Source organism: Mirounga leonina, unplaced genomic scaffold, assembly GCF_011800145.1.
Source record: "Mirounga leonina isolate KUSES-001 unplaced genomic scaffold, KU_Mleo_1.0 Mir_174, whole genome shotgun sequence".
Taxonomy (NCBI): Eukaryota; Metazoa; Chordata; class Mammalia; order Carnivora; family Phocidae; genus Mirounga; species Mirounga leonina.
Window position 1 is genome coordinate 82,282,130 of NW_023270451.1, and position 23,141 is coordinate 82,305,270.

Genomic DNA, 23,141 nt, shown 5'->3' on the forward strand with positions numbered 1-23,141 from the left:
TATTTTCTACATTTTTAAGATATTTCAATTAGGTTACACATTATATAGAATCATTTCTTATTTTTAACTTTTATTGAAATATACTGTACATATAGAAAATGCACAGATCATGAATGAAGAGCTCAATGCATTTTTTTAAACTGAATACACTCCTATGTAACCAACTCAGATCAAGACCAACACCCAGATTGCTTCCAAATTTAGTAATTGATTTTAACAGAGGGTTGACTATCTAGTAACCAATGCTGAGCAATGTTCAATAAATACTAAAAATACACAGTTGTGCTATAAGAATGAAAATCTATGTATGGATTTCACTATACTATCTTTAGCTAGGGCATGCCCTGTTAGTAAGAAAATGAGAAATGCTCATCTATATCATAGAATTTTAGTGCTCTAAGGCATTTAATCTACCATAAATTCCCTAAGATAATTCCCTTTTTGGGATACCACTGAGTGACATCTTCCTAACCCATCATCAGTATTCTAGAGAATTTCTGCAATAAGGAACAAATACTCCTGCTAAAAACCTAACCTCTATCTTCAATTTTCCAGTACTTTCTGGGACTCCAACTTCTTATGTTAAATCACAGAAATGGCAAAGATTTCCCTCTCAGATTTGAACTAGTAAAAGATCATAGTTCTTTCTATGGCACATGTTCTACCTCCCAGGTTGGTCCTTTGTCCTTTTACTCCAAGATTCCATGAAGCTACCTGTAAATTCCCACCTTCTATCTGTAGTATAAAATTCTATCTAAAGTACAAAAATCAGATGACTATCTCCCTATTTTCAGCATGGATTCTTCTCTTTTTATCTCAGGTGAAGTCTTTTTATCTACTTTGGGTATTCTATGACCATTGTGTTTAACGTTTACAGTTACCCAGCAGAGCAAGTACAGATTTTTGGGCTAAAATATGCAACTTACTTTTAGAAGTATGTATTTTATTAATGTGCTCTGTGTATCATCTTTATAGCATTGTTTGTTTTTCAAATAGATACATTATGACTGGTTTCTCTACTCCCTCTATATCCATGTATCCCTGAATGTATTTCAGTCTTAGTTTAAGTGTCTAGAGCTGAGAGGAATCACGTAATCCCCTGGTATGAATCATTCATTTTACTGATGATTTCTGGGCCAGAGAGCTACAGTTATTTGCTCACGTAATAACAGTGTTTATGCTATCATGCTATCCAAATTCGAACCTGGCTCTCTTTTAATGCATCACACTGCACTAAAATCCTATGTATCTTGTAGCAGATATCACATATCTGTGCACACATATATACAAGTGCCCACACACTGGTGTTACGTACGTAATACTAGTCCCGAAAACATACTAAAAATTAAATCCAATGGCTTTAAAAAATTTATGCTTTGATAAAAATATTATTTTTAACATATTAGTTTTAATTTTTAATCTTCTCTGATGCCTATTACATACAGATTAAAATTCACAAAAGGGATAAATTGAATAAATTCATAACCTAAATATATGTGAAATTTTAGTTATATAAATATTATTTTAATGCACTCACCTGTAGCACTTTCCCACTCCTATTTTGCCACTAAGAATGAGAAAAATTACCAAAAGGCAGCTGACACTTAAAAAGGATTGTTGTTGAATTGAAAATTGCAGAAGAGACTAGTTCATAAATATCTGGAGATGTGCCCTTCGTGGTTCAATGCTCATTAGTAGTCCAGTTGGAGGAAACGCCGTTGAGCTGAAATGCACAGAGTCTGTCTCTCTCATGATAGGAATCATGTAGTAAAACAAGTAGTAGAGAGGTTGGCAGAAAAATAACTCCTTGTAAGGGTAGGGACTGCATTTTTGCCTGTGTCTATGGCTGAGATACATTATCTAGTCTTTGAGTAAAGGATGGAAACTTATTCAGTGGCAAGTATAAAAACAGTTAAAGGGGGTTAATGCAGAATTACTTGACATGAAAAACTATGGTTTTATTATGCATTTTATGATGCAATTTAAAAATAATGATTTATATTCAAATTATAAAGGATTGTTCCTGAACATAATATTTTAAGATGTCTATTTCATGCCAGGACTCTGATCATGATTATTCTCTGAACTCAGGAATTTCTGAGCCTCTGTGTGGCTGGATAACCTCTCTAACTTAAAAGTGGTTCTCTCCCTGCAGTTATCCAGCATACACAGATATAGAAAGGCTTTATTTTAATCAAAGCCACTTAAATTCACCATTCTGTTTGATTATTATAAAGCCAAGACATGGAAAAATATTTAGAAGGAAAGAGGGAATTTTGTAATATATCTAGTTGTAGAGAAAACCAACCTTAAATTCTGGCAATGTTAATTTTAAGCTTTTCATTTGTTTTATTATCAAAATTTAGGGGTAAAATGAGAAAATGGATTCAGAGATTAACCTAAGCTAAATTGCCATTATTATCTTCATTCATGGGTTCCTATTATTCTTTCTCTCAGATATTTTTTTTGCATTACTTCTATAATGCTGATGTGATGGAATAGACAATAATTAACCAATAGCATCATGTAGCAATATTTTCTCCTTAATGTGCACAAGGACAGGAACTGTATGCCTTTGGGATAAGGAAGAGATGAGGCACTCTGTAATCATTATAATACCTCTCTAGCAGGGCTGTGCCACCAAGGAAGACAGGAATCAACAGACTTTGAAGAACATGTTACAGTTAGACTATGAAAACAAGAGGATGTCTACACTTGGGATTACCTCTTGTTTAACAAAGATCCCCAGCTAGGTACCAAAATCATCTCAGCTACAGTCTGCCTTCCCTACTTATTTCTTATTTGTTTATTGTGCCATGCAACTCTAGTTTATAAAACACAGGGAAACGATTCATAGAAATTTAAAAAATACATGTAAAGATATTTAAATCTCATTAGCTGGCACAATAAGGCAAACTTCTTGAGGCCAGGAATCATAATATTTATTTATTTTTTTTTATCAAGTACAGTGTTTCTGATAGGAATGCCCTTGGAAAAAGAATAATTGATTTGAATGTCCTTGCCATTTGGACAGTTTCCTATAAACAAGGATGATTGTGTGCCTTTAGAGAAAATTGTAGGATATTTCACTTTATCTGAAACATATGCAGAACAAAGATAAAGGACTAAATAAAACTTAGTCAATTTAGATTTAAGAAATAAATTGTAATAACAACAATGAGAATAACTCATTTTCCCCAGATGGTTTCGGAATCATTTCCCAACCATAACTATCTATTTAAGACAAATACAAAACAGTGACTATAAACAATAATAATGAATACTTAAGTTTAAAACCAATTAACTGGCATATTTATTTAAAAAGTTAAGGAACAGAAGATATAACCAATAAGCCATTAAATGGAAAAAATGGAATGTAAGAAAAGTAATGAATCCAAAAAACATACATGAATTGATAGTATTTTTATTGCCCAGTAAAGTCAGTGATGCAATTAAAAGATGATGGATTATATAAACCAGGTTCTGAACCTGAAAGAGGAGGTAAACCCCTGAAATTATAAACAAATTTTGGATATATGAATAAAGATTTTTCTTAGGACAGGATTCATAATGTTCTTCAGATTTTCAGCATAGACTGTTACTCAAAATTCTCCTGTGTAGCCCAGCTATTCAAGGACTCTCTTTCTTTCCTCTTTGCACTCCTCACCTGCCGTGCCCTCCTCAGCCCGCTCCAGTTACCATTGAACTCCGTGACTCCCAGATCTAGTGTCCACGTCTGTCGTCACTTTACTTGACAGCTCACAGGCATCTTCTCCTTGAAGCTTCCCTTCTTCTTGAAACAGTCTCTCCCTTAACAGCACATTCTCCTGATTTCTTTCCTGTTTTACTGGCTACTCTTTCTCAGTCTTATTTCTTGGCCTCTCTTCTTTCCAACTTCTGAGTTTAGAGCATGCCAAGACTCACACTAAAGTCTCCTCTTCATCTCTGTGTTCTCCCTAGGTAGGCTTATCCAGTCTCATGCCTTACGCTTATGACATCAGATTTCTATGTCCAGACCTTCTCTCTTAAGCTCCAGACACAGATAGGCAAGTACTTGCCTGACTTCTCTATTTACATATCTAATGAATGTACCCAACATTGCCTCCCTTCCCCAGAATCCCATTATTTAAATGACATTCATTTCCACTCAAATGCTTCAGTCACAAATCTTCGTCTTTCTCAAACTTTCAATAACCAGTTAATGCGCAAGGTCTGCCAATGGTATCTCCAAAATATGTGACAAATCTAGCCACTTTTCTCCAGTGCTGACCTCTGTCCATGTCTCCATAATCTCTTGTCCTAACTACTGTTAACAGCTTTCTAATAGGTCTCCCTGCTTCCAGTCTTGCCTCCTTACATCCACTCACCTTACAGTAGCTAGAGTATATCCTTAAAATGGAAACAGCATCATGGCACTTTCCACATAAGACATAACAAAGGTTTTCTATCACACTTAATATTTATTGTTCTAATTACAGCTCGCAAGGCCCTTACTTATCATACCTCTGCCTATCTATTTGTTCTCATTTCCTCAATCCTGCCCTCTTAATCTCTGAACGCTAACCACTGTAGTCATCTTAGCGTCTGGAACTCTAACACACCAAGCATGTCATCTTAGCGTCTGGGACTCTAACACACCAAGCATGTTTTGCATGAAATCTCCACGTGACTGGCCTCTTGTCCTTCAGGTTTCAGCTTTACTGTCTTCTCCTCAGAGGGTTCTCTCCTTGTCAAAAAAATCTTATCAAGTCCTGCAGTCTCTCCATCATGACATCTGTTTTATTTCTGTTATAGTATTTATCATACCTGAAATTGTACTATAAATTGTTAGTTATTGCCTATGATCTGTCTCTGCACACAAGAATGTAAGCTTCCTGAGGGCAAGACCTTGTCTGTCTTCTTCACTGTTAGATCCTGGTGCCTAAAACAATGCCATTCATGCAGCAGAAGAACTATAAATGAGTGAAAGAATGAACATAACTCTTTGGAGTGGAACTCTAGGAGAGCTTGAGCTGGTAGGGGTAAATCTCCATGTTATTCTCCTTAAATTCTGAAAAGTTAGGCTGAGAAGACAAGACTGCCAAATTTCCCCCATTCAAGGGAAATCAGAGAATTGAGGGGATGATGATTGTTCCTGCTTGTCTCTTTTATACTTTTCTCCATTCTTCAACTATAGCATCAAAGTAATCTACAAGGTTTGCATTTTTTTAATGGTAAAAACTAGAATAAAATACACCAGATATTAAGTGTGATGTCTCTTAGTGATACGAATCTTCTTTTCCCTCCAGTATACTTTTTTGAGTTTCTGTGTTTTCTTCAGCACATCTTGTTTTATAGATGAAAAACATTTATAAAAACCTTTTATTTATAACTCAAAACTCATGTAAGGTGCCATTCCTCAATATTGTCTTTATCTGCCCTATGCAGATACACATACAACCCACAAAATGTGATATATGCCTTTTGTAAAACCTTGGATATACTTTCTCTTTATACATATGTGTATTTGTCTTTGTATATGTATAACAAAAATAATAATGATAAAATAAAAACTGCTACTAGCTATTGATAGTGTCAGGTGGCTCATACACACTATGGCTCATGAATTATTTATAACAACTCTCTGAGATAGTGCTACAGCTTCCTCTAAAAGTCAGGAAACCGAGTTGCAGAGAGGCTTAGTAATTGCCTCAAAATAAGGTAGCTGGATTTTTCTACAGCAGAGACCACTTCCGACTTACTTACCTCTGCATCTTCGATGCTAACGTAGTGCCTGGGAAATAGTAGGTACTGTATATATTTATAGATGAATTGAACAGTGTAGTTAACATTTGAATCCATGTGTGAGTGACACCTGGACTCTTTTTTTTTTTTTTTTAAGATTTATTTATTTATTTGAGAGAGCGAGAATGAGAGAGAGAGTACATGAGAGGGGGGAGGGTCAGAGGGAGAAGCAGCCTCCCTGCCTAGCAGGGATCCCAATGTGGGACTCGATCCCAGGACTCCGGGATCATGACCTGAGCTGAAGGCAGTCGCTTAACCAACTGAGCCACCCAGGCGCCCCGACACCTGGACTCTTAAGTATAGTATCACACTATATCTTTGGTCTTATCTCTGTGTGCACCTGAATCAGAAATATTATGACTTGAAACCTTCTTTGAAATTAGCAATAACTTCTTCAGTGCAACTTGTATTACATTTTATATTATTCAAGGCAGGTTCAAAGACTGAAATGAATGAATGAATGAATGAATGAATGAATGAATCTTTCAGAATTAGTGCATAAACTGGAGTCCTGGATTGATAAGATTTTTTGAAGTTAGGTATTTACATAACCATATTCCAACTAAAAACGTTCTTTGGGAGATTATCTCAAGAGAAACGTGACCATAGGATAATCATAAAACTTTGAATAAGAGATTTTGAAGTACAGTGGTATTTGACTTTTGGCTGGGAATCAGTAATGGCTAAGACAATTATTAGAGATTTTTATATGAAAATATAGTCCTGGGGTAGTTACTTAATTTTTTTAACATCCTAAATGTTGGCCTCTAAAAGCTTAACATATTAATACAGAGCCTAATTGGGTTTTATTTGTTTAATATCAAATAATGGCATGTTATACATTGGGTTTCTAATTGTTTGATAATTCAGAAAACAAAGCAAAAAACAGGCCTCAAATAAAATTCAGTTGAATTTAAAAATGAGTATCACTATTACTTCAATTCTTTTAAAAATGTTCTTCATATTTTTGAAGTAAAAATTACATGCAGTTTTTTTTTTTATTATTCATGGTAGTTATGTTCCCTGTAGTCATTGCAAACACTGAATTAGTGAATACTGAACTATTGCTCCTACAAGAAATATAGGGCTAGGTTCCTGCAAGCCTCTAGTCACAACATTGGCATCAACTGATCAGTACAGAATCTTGCTTTTTGTGTGTTTCTGTTTAAAGTTCTCTTGCTTGATATATATGATTAATTCATTAACATTGAACTCGCAGCCCACAGTGTTATAACCTGTACCTGAAAGAAGCTTATTTAACATAAATCCTTTTTCTTCGTAAGACACATCACAGCTTTCTTGAAATTAGGAGCAGTAAACAGCACTTCAGCACTGCATTCAGGGACCTTTTTATTTTTATTGATTGGTTGATTTATGTGTGTGCATACAATATAGTGATTCAGCAGTTTTGCTGAAAAGCTCATCATGATAAATGTACCTTTCATCTTCATCACATATTGTACCATCAGGGACCATTTTAAATAACAAAATCAACAAAAAATAACAAAAATGGGAGAAACATGGTATTAAACATTCAGTGGAAAGAACACTTGGTAACAGGATGAGAGCTGAAACAAGGAGGCAGAATGCTGCCCTTTTTGACTTCATCTGGGAACTTGTGCCAAATGGCTCAAATTTTCACCCAATCCATGCATGTTTGAGTCTGTGAGTGATCATGAAAATATATATATCGGCTTGGAATTACAAATAAATATTAGCAAGTAGATGTTCTCACAAATACAGATTCCACGAACGAGAATCGGCTGTGTGTAAAATGCACAGATCTTAAATGTGTACTGTTCAGTGGATTCTGATAAATACACATACGTAGCGCGCCCAGCCTCCAGTCGAGATAGGAAACATGTTCGTCACCTCAGAGAGTTTCCTTCTGCCACTCCCCTGTCCATTCCCACCTGCGCCTCTCTCTCATAGGCAGCCCAGCCACCTGGCCTGATTTCTGTCAGTGTAGGTTAGTTTTGCTTTTCAGGAATTTCATACGTAAGGATTCATTCAGTGTTATTTTTTGTGTCTACGTTCTTCCAGGCAAAAAATGTTGTTTGTACCACTAGTTCATTCTTTTTTTATTACTTAGCAACATTTCTTTGTATGACTATACACTGTGTGGATATACAGTTATTTTCAGTTTAGGCCTGTAATAAATAAAGCTGCCAAAACATTCCTGTGCAAATATTTTTGCAACATGTATTTTGATTAGGGTGAGTAAATATTTAGGAGGGGAATTGTTGGGTGATAGGATTAACATATGTTTAACATTATTAGAGAAAAAACAAAACTGAGCTGCCAAAGGATTTTTCCAAGTGGTTATACAAGTTTACATCTCATTGACAGTGTGTGAGTTCAGATTGATCCTAATCTTAGCTAGTTCTTTTAGTTTTGAGCCCCCGAAGTGGGTGGAAAATTGTACGTCATTATGGTTTTAATTTCCCTGATGACTAGCAACACTAATAAAAAAAAGTCATGCGGGGCGCCTGGGTGGCTCAGTTGGTTGGGCGACTGCCTTCGGCTCAGGTCATGATCCTGGAGTCCCGGGATCGAGTCCCACATCAGGCTCCCTGCTCGGCAGGGAGTCTGCTTCTCCCTCTGACCCTCCTCCCTCTCATGCTCTCTGTCTCTCATTCTCTCTCTCTCAAATAAATAAATAAAATCTTTAAAAAAAAAAAGTCATGCAATATGCTTTCCTCTATGTATTTATCTATCTTAAAGATTCCATTCAAGTGGCTCTTTCAAGACAAAGACATGTTTTAAAGTGACTTTTTGTCTGTACCTGGAGGAAAGCATTTGGCAGTTTCTTCAGCTGACAAAAATAAAAGAATTTTTTGCCTGCCCAAGCACCTTATTACATGTTCTGTGTGACCACAAGTGATCATATTTATAATGTGGTTTGTATTGTCACATAAAAGTGAGCGAGATTAAATGAGATCAAGTTCCTTATGATATGGAATTTATAGATAATATAAGAAATAGTGCATGGCATATTTATAAAGAGATATATTCTCCTTTTCCTTTTTATTACATGAATGGATAATTGATAACTTTTGAGATCTGTCCATAGCACATCAGAACACTGTAACTGCCTAAAGATGGGTTCATATCCTAGGAAACTTTTCTCTCAAGATTGACTACTGAGCAAAAGACTTGAAATTCCAGTCATTGTAATTTTATTTGAAGCATTTTCAGACAGATGTTGCATCTTGGTTTGCTACTGTATTTTAAATACTTTTCTTTTTTTCAAAATTCATTAAACTAGTCTCTTCTTCTTGTCTCTAATAAGAGAAACATCTGTTCCTTCTTGTTATATCAGTGCAACCACCTCAAGAGCTTTACTTTAAAAATAATACCATTAGAAAGACAGTGTAGATAGAATATGCTTCATTAACATGTTACATTTGCATACAAAACAAGTTTTTCAAACAATTATAAGGTAGAGAAATGTAAGCGAAACTATTATAAAACAATCTAGTTACGAAAAAAAATTAAGCCCAGAAGCTGGAATATGGTTTCAAAGATGTTGGTTTTAGGTTAAAAACTTTGTAAAAATATATGTTTCCTTTTAGAATATACAATTGAAAAGTTTTGATTGTTATGATTTAATAACTGGAGTTATCTAATATAAAGTAATATCAAATAACCATTAAGTGTAAAATTACGTCAAAATGGTATATTTTTAAAACACAAATACTTTAGAAAATATGTACTTCAGGTTATATCAGTCTTCTCAAAATTAGTCACCATGGGAAGTCCTTGCTTGGAATTATATCTAATTTTTGGAAATACTTCACAAACATTCAACGAACCATTACCATTTTTTTTCAGAACCATATCTATTGAATAATCTAGTTAAAACACACACACACACACAATTTGGGGAGGGGAAAGCAGACCTTAACTATGAAAGAATAAGACTGATTTATTATATGGCTCAAAGTTGGCTTAAATTAGCTTAAAAATTGTTGACCCTGATACTAACAAGAAATATAATCAGCTACCCTGCCAAATTCCCAAATTTCTCACCACTGATATTTCATGACTGGATTTATATGGGGAGGAGGGTATTTGTTCATAAACAAAACCAATTTTTAATTATGTTATAATAGTTAATGCTTACAGAATTAAACAGCAACCCAAGCTGATATTTAGAGAGCTGGGCTCACTGACGGAAGAAGAAACAGGAGTTACTGGGTGCTAACTATGTGTCAAGCACTTCTTTAAATGATAACGTATTTACACATAATCGTCACCAGAACCCTATGAAGTAGATACTTTTATTAGTACCATTTAATAGGTAAGAGAACTGAGACAGGCTAAATTGTTGAAGGTCTGGCATTCAGTGAGCAGAAATGAGGTTGAACCCGATGGTCTGACTTCCGAATCCCTGCTCTGTCCATTGTGCTATCTGCCCCCCTGAGGGTGAGTCTGTAGGTCAGACACTCTTGAGCTCTAAACCGTTTCTCGGGCTCATAGAGGGCGTGGTACATGTGTGCCTGAGCAGAATATGACCCCAAATATAGGGTGGTTCCCTATTTTTTCAGCAAGATAATTAAGAGTTCCTTTTAACTAACTTGCATGTAAAAATTTTTAGTTCTGGAGTGCCTGGGTGGCTCAGTTGGTTAAGCGACTGCCTTCGGCTCAGGTCATGATCCTGGAGTCCCGGGATCGAGTCCCGCATCGGGCTCCCTGCTCAGCAGGGAGTCTGCTTCTCCCTCTGACCCTCCTCCCTCTCATGCTCTCTGTCTCTCATTCTCTCTCTCACAAATAAATAAATAAAATCTTAAAAAAAAAAACAAAAAAACTTTTAGTTCTGTAAGTAAATATATGTATAATATTTACATAATTACTATGTGTTTTTAAAATTACATACATATATAATTTAGGAAGTTTATTTTCCACCCTCACTTTTTGGAAATACTTTTGTTCTGATTTCTTCACATGCAGCTTTAGCATCGGTGTCTTTGTCATAACTGAGTCATCTCATACATTTCTTCAGAACAGATCATCGTCACCTCTAAGATGTTTGTTCACAGGAATTTTTTTTCACATCTAATGTTGTCACTGGACACCGGACATTATTTTTCTAAGCTTCAAGTGCCCATTAGCATAATGCTAAGACACACTACTTTTCAGTTGTCTCGTATGTGTATATTTATGATTCCACGTTTTAAGACTTACTTTATTACTGTCTTGTTTAGAGAGCTCACTTACAACTACACCAACATTTGTAATTGTAACTCCCCCCAAAATAATAAATTTAAGTCTCAGCTTCCTTCTCTATAAAATGAGACTAATCAAAACTTAAAAAAAATTTTTTTTGACATGATACTGATATAAATATACTGCTTCCTGGGTGTCAGACGCTGTTCTAGCGCTATAGAAATACTAATTAGTCTACTCCTCTATGCCAGTCTATGAAATGGACAGTGTTCTTTTCATTTTAGAGAAGAGAAGCCTGAGGCACAGAATGGTTAAGTAAAGTGCCCAGCTTGGCAAGGGGGCGGGCAAAGGCGCGCAGCCTGGCTCCGGAACCCGTCGTCCTCATCCTCATGCTGTTTCCCATCCTGCTGTCTTGCCACTCACTGTTGGGGAGAGTCAACACACGAACATATACAGTGTGTGTACAAAGTGCCGCACACATGGGAGGATCTCAGGAAGTGCTAGCCCTAGGAGACATGTGGGTCTTTTTTAAGTATCAGTAACTAGCATCCTTCTTTTTTGGTCTGGTACCGAGCCACTGTGCATCCACCAGGACCCCTGTTTCTGGGAGCTGGTGAGTCTGTTTCCTGGGATATTCATTGGCTCTAGAACAGTGAGTGGAGTAACACCATGTCTTTAACAGCAAATGAAAAGTGCTGCTTTCATCCTGTTTGTTAATGTGTTCTTTGTTATTTATGACTCACATTTTTTTTTTCTCTCTTTTAAAATGGATTTTATCCATTTATTTGAGAGTGAGCGAGTGAGTGAGCGAAAGAACACAAACAGGGAGGGGCAGAGGGAGAGGGAAAAGCAGGCTCCCTGCTGAGCAGGGTTCCCACTGTGGGCTCCATCCCTGCACCCTGGATCCATGATCTGAGCCAAAGGCAGATGCTTAACCAACTGAGCCACCCCTGTGACTCACAAATTTCTAATAAAACTTGAGATGATGATACTTTTTTTCCTGAATAAATGTATTAATACTTATTATAAGTACCTATCTTATAGCAACAATCTGATCAACAGTGGTAGTCTGAGTGAATTTCAAATAATGAATTCCAAAAGCTCTTAAATTTATGTTCGATTTCATATGAATTAAAATTTGCTAAACAAAATTGTTACTTTTTTAAAAAACACCGTAAAGATGCTATTCCTTATAGATTTTCTGAAACAAAACTAAATCTGTACCATACCCTCCAAGTAACAGATGGTCCAGGAAATGGTAAAGGCAAAACAAATTTGGAACAAGTTTGCAGGAGAAGTCACATATATATATATATTTTTTTTTAGTCCTTATGTAAAAAAAGTGAACACAAAGTTCTGTTTGCTCAGAGTTTCACAAGGTATGAAAATGATTTAAACGAATACTCATGGGCTTATTCTAATGTGCCTTAGAGAAAATGCTTGATCTTGATTCTCATACTTTTAATATAAAATTTAATTTTAATTACAGTTGTGAGGGAAAACCATCAATGTAAGAAAATATAAAAGACGTATAGCATGGAGGAGATTCCAATACCACAAAAATCTGATGGTGCAAATGCTGAAAATTAGCAAATGAAACTGGATGGTGTGTCAGTTATTTACCAACCTAATGCTATGTGAGACAAGGACATCCCAGAATTTGAGCTCTGTCCAAGTGTGGTGGCAGTGGAAATGTGTGTGTGTGTGTGTGTGTATGAGTGCGCATGTGTGCATGCACGCAGTGTAAGCAAATTCTGATCATGGATGCAGAGAGATATATAACATGTTTTGTTGTTGTTTGGTTCGTTTTTGTTTCTTGTTTGTAAGAATTGAGCCTCTGCAACCAGATATATCTGTGTTTCAGTTCTATCTTCTGCCATTTACTATGTGATGCTTAAACTTTATTAGATTCAGTTTTCTCACCTATTTATTTGAGGCAATAATTCCTAAAACATTTAGTGTGAATTATAAATGAATCAAATGCAAGGACTTATCAGAGTGAGTAGCATATTGAGCTTAGAACACTGTATCTTTAAATATATCCATATACAGAGCTAATGCAGTTAGATTCTGCTCTGGAAAAAGACTTCACTGTAGGAGGGTTCCCCTTTCTCCACAACCTCTCCAACATTTGTTGTTTCTTTCCCTGTCCATTTTTGCCATTCTAACTAGTGTAAGGTGGTATCTCAATGTGGTTTTGATTTGAATTTCCCTGATGGCTAATGATGATGAACATTTTTTCATGTGTCTGTTAGCCATTTGTATGTCTTCTTCAGAGAAGTGTCTTTTCATATCTTCTGCCCATTTTTTGACTTGATTATTTGTTTTTGGGGTGTTGAGTTTGAGAAGTTCTTTATAGATCTTGGATACCAGCCCTTTATCTGTAGTGTCATTTGCAAATATCTTCTCCCATTCTTTAGGTTGCCTCTTTGTTTTGTTGACTGTTTCCTTTGGAAAACAGTGTGGAGGTCCCTCAAACAGTTAAAAATAGAGCTACCCTATGACCCAGCAGTTGCACTCCTGGGTATTTATCCCACAGACACAGATTTAGTGAAAAGAAGGGCCATATGCACCCCAATGTTCATAGCAGCAATGTCTGCAATAGCCAAACTGTGGAAAGAGCCGAGATGCCCTTCAACAGATGAATGGATAAAGAAGATGTGGTCCTTATATACGATGGAATATTACTCAGCCATCAGAAAGGATGAATACCCAACTTTTACATCAACATGGATGGGACTGGAGGAGATTATGCTAAGTGAAATGAGTCAAGCAGAGAAAGTCAATTATCATATGGTTTCACTTATTTGTGGAACATAAGGAATAGCATGGAGGACATTAGGAGAAGGAAGGGAAAAATTAAGGGGGGGAATCGGAGGGAGATGAACCATGAGAGACTATGGACTCTGAGAAACAAACAGGGTTTTAGAGGGGAGGGGGGAAGGGCCATTGGTTTGCCTGGTGATGGGTATTAAGAAGGGCACGTACTGCATGGAGCAGTGTGTGTTATACAAAAACAATGGATCGTGGATCACCACATCAAAAACGAATGATGTACTGTATGGTGACTAACATAACATAATAAAATTTAAAAAAAAAAAGACGTCAGGCTATTATTTTTTATAACATGTGGAAGAAGAAAATTTTTTAAAAAGTAGCGTATTTTTCTTCTTAGCAAGTGAATCATTCTTTCCCCATTGAAGAATTGAACTTCATTGTATCTGGGAGCCTATTCCTATCATAGATTGCTAAGGCATACCTCTTGAAGGTTAAAAGTACAAAATAATAATTGGAATTAAAATGAATAGAAATCACAGTTTAAGCTCAGATGCAGCAGTGGTTGCTATCAACAAGCCTGCTTTTATCTGAGTTTTAATTTAGTAATTAATTTTCTTGAAAAGAATAACCTTTTTATTTTTATCTGATTGGAATAATAGACCTTTTTGCTATGAACAGTTAAGCTGATGATGTTTGTTTGTAAATTAATTGTATGATGGAGAAATGTTCACAGAATTTTTAGAAAGGCATTCTGGTCTACTGTTTAGAACTGAAAGATTTGTCAGCTGATGGTATTTTATAAGTGACCTTTTCTGGATGCGTGATTATTTAGAATTAAATTTTGAGACTGAACATTTGTAACGTTGATGTCCTTGGGATCCATGCCCCAAAATTGCATTTCAAAGCAGGGCTCATCACATTTAAAAGGCAAAACCCAAAACCATGCACTTCTGTGTTTAATCAACACTAGACCCAGTTTTGTGCTCTACAGAAAAATGTTATGGTGAAGATACAGTCTTCTGTGCCTCTGTTCTGTGGGAGAACCCTGATGTAACCCACTTGAGAAGGAAATATTTCAGTAAACACTACTGCTTGTCTGACAGCTAACTGATTTTAATTTTAGAATAAGACTTTACATTTACATTGTAATTTCACAGTACAAAATTGTGCATATATATTATACATTTTGTAACTTGGAGGTCATTCAGTATTAATTACTTTAGAGCAGGGATTTTCTATTTTCGTCCATTGAAATAAAATGTGCTGAATATGTATTTCTAAATTAAAATTTGAAAATCCTAAAAAAAAATATCTGAGGTGTGGTTATTTGTAATGCTTTTTACCAGTGTAACACCAGTAAATACTACATCTATGTGACAGTCTTATAAGCTCCAACAGGCTTTAATTTTTTTCATCAAAATCATATTTCTGTTTAATAGTATCAGCCAACCGAAAGTTTATGCTTTTTCTGCAAAGGACCACAGGGTGAATTGTTTAGGCTTTGTGAGTGATAACAAGTCTCTGTAGCAACTGCTTGACTCCGGCTTTTGTAGAGCGAGACCGTATGTAAGCAAATGAGTGGCTGTGTTCCAACAAAACTTTATGTGGGCACTGAAATTTCAGTTTTATACAATTCTCATATGTTGTTGTTATTGTTGTTATTATTATTATGTGTTTTCAGCTATTTAAAGATGTGAGAGCTACTTTTAGCTCTCAGGCCATACAGGAACAGACAACAGCAGGCCAGGTTGGGCCTGTGAGCTGATTTGCAGACCTCTGATCAGAGGCTTTGAGCTGTCATCTGTGCTTCACTGACTTGCTCTCATTCATTTTTAGCTACCTTTACTTGCGAGGCTTCTCCTTCTTCTGTGAATCTGAAGTGTATCTTCAAGTAACTTCTTCCTGTGAATTCTGAATTATTCTCTCTGGCCTGGAACAAAATCCCTTCCCTCTGCCATAACAAGGCCTTTGTATGTTCAAAGAAAGCCACTCTGACCCTCTTAGACTTTCTCTCTCTGTCTCTCTTAGTGTTTCTTAAACTCTTTCCAGATGCTTATGTTCAGTTGCTGATCTCCTTTGTTTGGTCCTTAGTTTTCTATTCTTTACAAAATGAGCACAAACTAAACAAAAACTTTAAGTTATTATCTGTCTAATGGAATGTTTAAAAGAATTTTTGGTTCCAAAGATCTTTGTACTAAGCCACAGTGAAATGTGGTTGTTTGGAGTGGGAGCTGTTGATTTATTTTTGTTGGTTTGTATGTTTAAATATAACCTAATTCGTTATAAAGATACCTTATTTATAAATGATCAGGGGTGCCTGGGTGGCTCAGTCGGTTAAGCGTCTGCCTTCGGCTCAGGTCATGATCCCAGGGTCCTGGGATCGAGCCCCGCATCGGGCTCCCTGCTCTGCAGGAAGCCTGCTTCTCCCTCTCCCACTCCCCCTGCTTGTATTCCCTCTCTCGCTGTGTCTCTCTCTGTCAAATAAATAAACAAAATCTTTAAAAAAATAAAAAATATAAATGATCAGATAACCCTGGCATTATTTCCTATGGTTATGAGTGGTTAATTAGCACATAGTTTTTAGTTCTTAATTTCTACAAACTATATACTTGCCAGACATGGTTATTGAGAGAAAATAATGGACTTCTTAAAAACAGAGAGAGATGTTAGATAGAAGTCATAAATCCATTTTGTTATCAGAGAATGACTTCTAATAAACCTAATCATAAAATAAGTAATTAAATTAAAATAGTTCATCCTCACCTCCCAAACAGCTTTATTCACTCCATTCATTTTCCCAGGTATACCAATGGCACATTAATAACTATTCCTCTACTTTATTGGGTTCTGTTATGCTTTATCTGTCAAATGGAGGCTAGAACCACTTCTGATATTAAAGAAACATGATATCAATTGCAAGTAGTACTGAATTTTTCTAGATAAAAATATGCTAATCTTTATTAACAAATTTCTGGCCTTGTTGGTACTGAAAATTGTGTTAAATTGTACCATCTTTAGAAAATGACTTTTTTTACTTAACAGGTTCTGGGTTGAATGACGGACAGTGGCATGAGGTTCGTTTCCTGGCTAAGGAAAATTTTGCCATTCTCACCATCGATGGAGACGAGGCTTCAGCTGTTCGAACTAATAGTCCTCTTCAAGTTAAAACTGGCGAGAAGTACTTTTTTGGAGGTAAGACTACCATTTTTTATTGGTTAACTAGTACATTGTTAGAAACAGTTTCAATGAAGTTTGATTATGAAGTATTTATATTTGATTCAGGAGACTCAACAGATCTCAGGGAAAACACCAAACTCTTATTCCATGAGCTAAAAAAGAGTGGCAAATTTATGCTTCTTCATGATAAAGGTATTCTTATAATGTCACCATATTCTTCTAGTTTAATTCAAACATTCAAAGTATAAAGCATGAGATTCTGAATGCATTCATATTTGTAATACTATCCTCAAGAGTCAGATCCTTGGGTCACCTATTGCTCTGTAATTAATTACTCCAAACCTTAGTGGCTTAGAACAACAAACATTGCCTCACAGTTATTCTAGTCCTGGTTTTTTTTTGAGTAGCATCCCCACCCAACTTAGGGCTTGAACTCACAACCCCGAGATCAGGAGTCACATGCTCCACCATCTGAGCCAGCCAGGCCCCCCTGTCTCACAGTTATTCTAGATCATGAGTTCAGGAGTAGTTTAGCTGGCTGATTCTGACTCAAGGTCCCTCATGAGGTTATTCTACCTCCTGAGCACTTGACTGTGACTGCATTATCTGCAGCCTGCACTGGGCTGCGTGTATGTTTCTAGGAAGGTGCACTCGCTCAGTTGACCGTGCTCCTGGTTGTTCTCTGGGTTGCCTCGATTCTCCTCCATGTGGCTCTGATTTTCCAGGCCTGTCTTCTTCAAACCACCTCTCTCATGCGTGATTAGGCTGAGAGAGATCAGGGGAGAGGAGCAGAGAGGAGGGGAAAACCAGTAAACAAGAGAGAAAGTTTCCACGATGGAAGCTGAAGATTTTTTATAATCTCGTCTTGGAAGTGACATCCCATCACTTCAGTTATACACAGTTTGGTAGAATCGAGTCCCTAAATCCAGACCACACTTAAAAGAAAGGGATTACATGAGGAGACATGCATTGAGGAAATCTTCGAGGCTACCTACCACAGGTTGCCTTACAGGAAAGCCATCTTATCACACGTCTTAGTTCTTAAGTAATGAAAAAATAAGTGAAAAAGAAGGTTCTCGTAAAACAACAAATTCTACTATATGTGAAAAAGTATTCTATCATGGACCTGGGCATATTTTTTTTAATTTGAAAAATGTATCCTGCCAGAATTTTTTTATCATTAATGAAATATAGGGACAGTTTTTTATTAAAGTGCTAGGTGTGTTGTTTAAATCAGTATGTCTGGGGCGCCTGGGTGGCTCAGTTGGTTAAGCGACTGCCTTCGGCTCAGGTCATGATCCTGGAGTCCCGGGATCGAGTCCCACATCAGGCTCCCTGCTCAGTAGGGAGTCTGCTTCTCCCTCTGACCCTCCCCCCTCTCATGTGCTCTCTCTCTCTCATTCTCTCTGTCTCAAATAAATAAATAAAATCTTTAAAAAATAAATAAATAAATAAATAAATAAATAAATAAATAAATAAATCAGTATGTCTTTCACTAGATTATTGAATTTTTCATCCAAAATCACACAATATGAGATCTAAAAAATATATTGTACTCTTAGGAAAGGCTTTGTTAAACTTTAAAAAACATATGTGTACATATATCTGCTTCTCAAAATATATTTATTAATATTCACACTTACTTGCTTATTTAAGTGTTTATATATCAGTGTATTTATATATATTTCTAATTATTAGAATAAGCCTATTTGAGAGCAGTCATCTTGTATATCTTGTTCCCTGCTGTATCCTCCTTGGTCTTAGAAAAATTCCTGGAATATAGATGACCAAGAAATATGAATGAATTAGTAAATTTAGAAAAGCAAGCAAGGCCAAGCATTTTGCTCCCAGTTGCTTAAAAGGAGAACTAGAAGCCCACAGAGCTTCACTGACTTGCCGCTGAGTTTGTGGGCAGCACCTGAACTCAAGACCTGTGACTCCTGTGCCAGGGGGCTTCTCGCTGTACATCATGGTACGATGTGTGACAACTCCGAGACAAGAGACCTGGGCTAGACCTCTCTGTCTTGAATCTTACACTGTGTTCATTGGAAGTTAAAAACTACATGTTTCTAAAAAGGCTCTCAATAAATATTTGATGAGTTGGGTGAAAGTCAGACAAGATGTCTTATAAGTGAATAAACTGGGGCTTATTGATGTGAGAGAAAGTAACCCAGTAACCCAACTGGTTTTCCTGCAAAAATATATGTAATATGATGGGCTTTTGGCCAACAGTTTTCATTGCTGTCATAGAAAATAGATCACAGTAGTCAGTTGGAAAGCTATTGATAATAGCTACCCATCCAAATGGCAGTGGAATATCGTTGGCCATCGATGAGCATGCTGAATGCCTGAGGCGAGTTTTGGTCTATTTCCATCTACATGGGTAGCCTCATAGCTATAACCAACAAATTTAAGGTACAGAGTTCATGGGATATGAAGTCTTCATAGTGTGCTATTTACTACTGTTTTACAGATTTTGGTTTTCAAACCCAGTGGCTAGGGCATATTTTCTCCCTTTTGGTCTTTGGTCTGCCATTGGGAAATCCTGTCAGCAGATGATCAGGATGCTTCTTTGGTTTTATCTTCATTAGCTGAATCCTTGGAACATATGAGAATCGCCAGGGGAACTTCTTACATTTCAGAATCCTCAGCCCCCCACTCCTAGAACTCAATGCAGAATGCTGGGAAAAGAAAGAATTCTAAGCTTCAAGTTATTCTGGTGCAAATGATCTGAGGAATAGAATTATAGATCAGCCTTAGCCAATTTGCATGCACATCTTTCAGATTCTTCTGAAGGACGTCAGTCACCGAAAAGTGAGATAAGTGAAAATTAGCTGCTGCTGTGTAGCTTAGCCACTGTGAAGCAGTAAGAGGAAATCACAGGCCAAGGTCTGGTGCTTGTACAGACATTTATTAAATGAACATTTTTATTAGCAAGTAGGCACAATGCAGTTAATACAAACTGTTCTGTAAGCTCGGTGAAGTCCTAGCTCTCTGACCTGCTCTACCTTGAATAAAACGTTCTTTTTGGGCAGCTTTCGCAGTATTTTAGAAGCAGGATTCAGCTACACTCAGCCAGTGCCAAGGAACAGAAAGTCTCCCGAGCTGATGGCTGGCACAGGATCACTGAGTGATCAAGATTCCAGAACCATGTCCAGGGCTTCAGGTCACTGGCCTCACTGGTCTTATCCTGTCTACACACAGGCTGTGAGTGTCTCTAAAAGATGTTTTGTCGAACTACATATTCTTAATATCTTTAATTTCAGCACTGAGATATCTTTCCTAACATTTATCTAACATTTATGCTGATTAACAAAGCACTCATTTCACCAAAGAAAACCCAGTTTGGCATTTAGTAAGTTGATTAGAGGAACAGAGAGCAGAAATGCAGTAGCTGCTTCAGGAATGGCTGCCCGTGACCACCTCTGGCATGCGGCTTTCCGAGTAGAATGCTGGCTGTCTCTAAATTGTAAATTAAACACACACACACACACTTCCTATTGTCTGTGCTGAAAAATTTAAAGGTAGTTGTAGATGTTGTAATAAAAACATCTTAAGAAACATTAGTAGAGTAGAAAGAAAATTGACTTGTCCTAAAATATGACTTTGAAAAACACACTCCCGGCTTGGGATCGTGGCTTCACTTGTTGATAGATCATTTTAATAATTTATCTTCTTCATCCATTGAAAGGCAGTAGAATTTTAAATAATGGTTGTGAGCACTGCCAGCATAACCTGTTAAACCCAGGGTCTGATTCCAGGGGATGCTAAGTGCTGACTCCCTTTCCAATCCACATGGAGTCTTTATTAAACTCATCAAGGACCGCCCCTTTCAAGGAAGATGTAAGATTTCAGACCATGTGCTCATCTAAAGTATCTGACCAACTTCTCCACTAATCAAAACATTCCTTCCTCCTTGGTAAAAAATAGTTTTCTTACTGGGTGAAAGCCTTAACTAAAGGCTTGATGGCCTCGTGTATTCAATTACAGACTTCTGAATGTGTACACACTTTGTTTCTTTTGAAGTAAAGTCCCGGCCATGTAGCTTCTATTCTTTCCTGCTCTTTCCTACCAGCGTGGAGCTTTATCTCTCCATGCTTGCGCCCTGCTAATCCCGGAAAAGGTCTTAGTTCTCCTCTGGAACACTTGTAATCAGATATTTAAGCACCAGGAATTCTTTTGTCTTGTTCTTTCTTGGGAATAAACAGAAAAAGAAAGAGATTATTTATTTGGGATGTTTCCTCAGGAAGAGTTATTTTGGTTGCTTTAATTTTTGTTTCCTCTACCACCCAACTGGAATTACCTTTGATAAGACTTCGTTAATTTTAATAATCAAAGTAAATTTATTTATTGGCTGTTTACCTGGTAATAGGCTTTCTGATACAGGCCAGAGCCCATGGTCATGAGAGAATAGAAGGATTTGTAAATGTCTCAATTTTTTCAGGGATGGTATTTTTTTTATTATTACTACCCCGTTGCTTTCATTTGAAAGGAGAAGGAGCTGTGGGCTGCAGAGAAGAGGTCAGAAAGCTCCAGAGCCAGTCTTCCTGGAAGGGGGTGCTGTTCTCAAGAAGGACTTTCCTTCCAAACATACTTTGATGGTTTTTTTATCTTTTCTGCTATAAAACCGGGATCTAAGTTCATTCATTTATATCCAAAGAGATTATAGAGCCCCTAGGATAAGCCAGGTTTTGTGCTAGACGCTGGCCATATACCATGACAAAAAAGAAGACATAATCTGCGTCCCTCGTGGAATTTACAGTTTTTGCTTCCACAGCAACATTGGTCTCACCTTTATAAAGCTGTCATTTTATGTTATTTGTATGATTCTCTTACTAATTTTGTAGCTACTCTGAGCTCCATCTGGGGAAACCTCTGTTCTGCACATAAGACCTTTCATCCAGTTGGATGAGGCTCACGCTGTCAAGGATAGTCTCCTTTACTTAAAGTTGGTTGACTGAGACGTTATCCATATCTGCAAAATACCTGCACAGCAACACCTGGAGTTATGTTTGATTGAATAACTGGGCGCTATAGCCTATCCACGTTGACACGCAGAATTACCCATTGTAGGGTTTTATAGATCCTGGATTCGAGACATCACATAAAATTATAATCAGACATCTGGTTTAATGTACAGACGAAGTAATACCAGAAACTGCTTTTACAGTTTCCTAATGACAATTTCCAAGTCTTCTACGTGCTTATTTTATAATTTCTAATGTTACTTCCTTTATCCCCTCTCTCTCTTTTCAATACCTTTACTAAGATAAAACTTACAAATGCTAAAATCACCTTTTTCCAGTGTACAGGTCAGTGAGTTTTAGTAAATGTATACAGCGCTGCAGCCGTCACCAGCCTCCAGCTCTAAGATCATCCCTTTAACTCCCCAAATCCCCTCCTGCCCCTCCTGCTTCACCCAACAACCACCCATGGGGTTGCTTCTGCCCCTGTGTTTCTGTTTCTAGACCCTTCCGTTCTTTGTGGATTTGCAGTTTGTTTTTTGACTTTTCATGTAGTTCTCCTTAGAGACTCGGCCCAGCCCTCACCTTCTCCAGGGGGACCACTGGGTCCTTGCCCCCTACTCCAGCGCATCGCCCCTTCCCCACTCCCCACGCCCTCCGGCTCCACTTTCTTCCCTCCCCTGCCACAGCACTTACTCATGCTCTGACATATTACATCCTTCGTTATTTACTATATGGATTGTTTCTTGCTGGAAGCTCCACTAGAATGTGAGCACGAAGAAGGCCAGGTTTTTGTTTTTTGTTTTCTAATGTATCTCAAATATTTAGAAAAAAAATGTCTGACACATAATAGGTTCTCATTGTCTGTTTATTCATTGAATAAATTAATCAGTGGTCCCTTATGGATATATTTAACGGTTACATGCACAAGGGGCTACAGGACTTTTTATTCCCACATAGATTGTCAGCTTCTGCCATATGCCCCTCACCCCCAAAACATTTAGGTAAGGGATACTGATTGTGTAGCATACGATATTCCATTGTCATATCTGAGAGGTATAACTTCCCAGGGTCTTGGAAGATAAAATAATTTTTATTATATCAGGTGCAATTTTTTATCTAAGTGTACTACATGTATGACTAATAAGTAGTAGAGACAGGATTTAGATAATTTTGTTTGGTGAATATTTACTAAAACCTGGCATTATTATTCATACTAGAACAGTGAACAAGTTAGAAAGAATACTTGGCTCTCAAAAGGTTACATTC

At 37.0% G+C, this 23,141-nt stretch overlaps 1 protein-coding gene across 1 annotated transcript in view; it reads left to right on the top strand.

Annotated features, from left to right (window-relative positions):
- The window catches only part of CNTNAP2 (contactin associated protein 2), a 1,539,511-nt gene that overhangs the window by 633,503 nt on the left and 882,867 nt on the right, over positions 1-23,141 (top strand). The window contains exon 11 of the mRNA XM_035021319.1: positions 16,774-16,923. Within this exon, the coding sequence (XP_034877210.1) occupies positions 16,774-16,923 (150 nt within the window). The remainder of the gene's footprint in view (positions 1-16,773; positions 16,924-23,141) is intronic.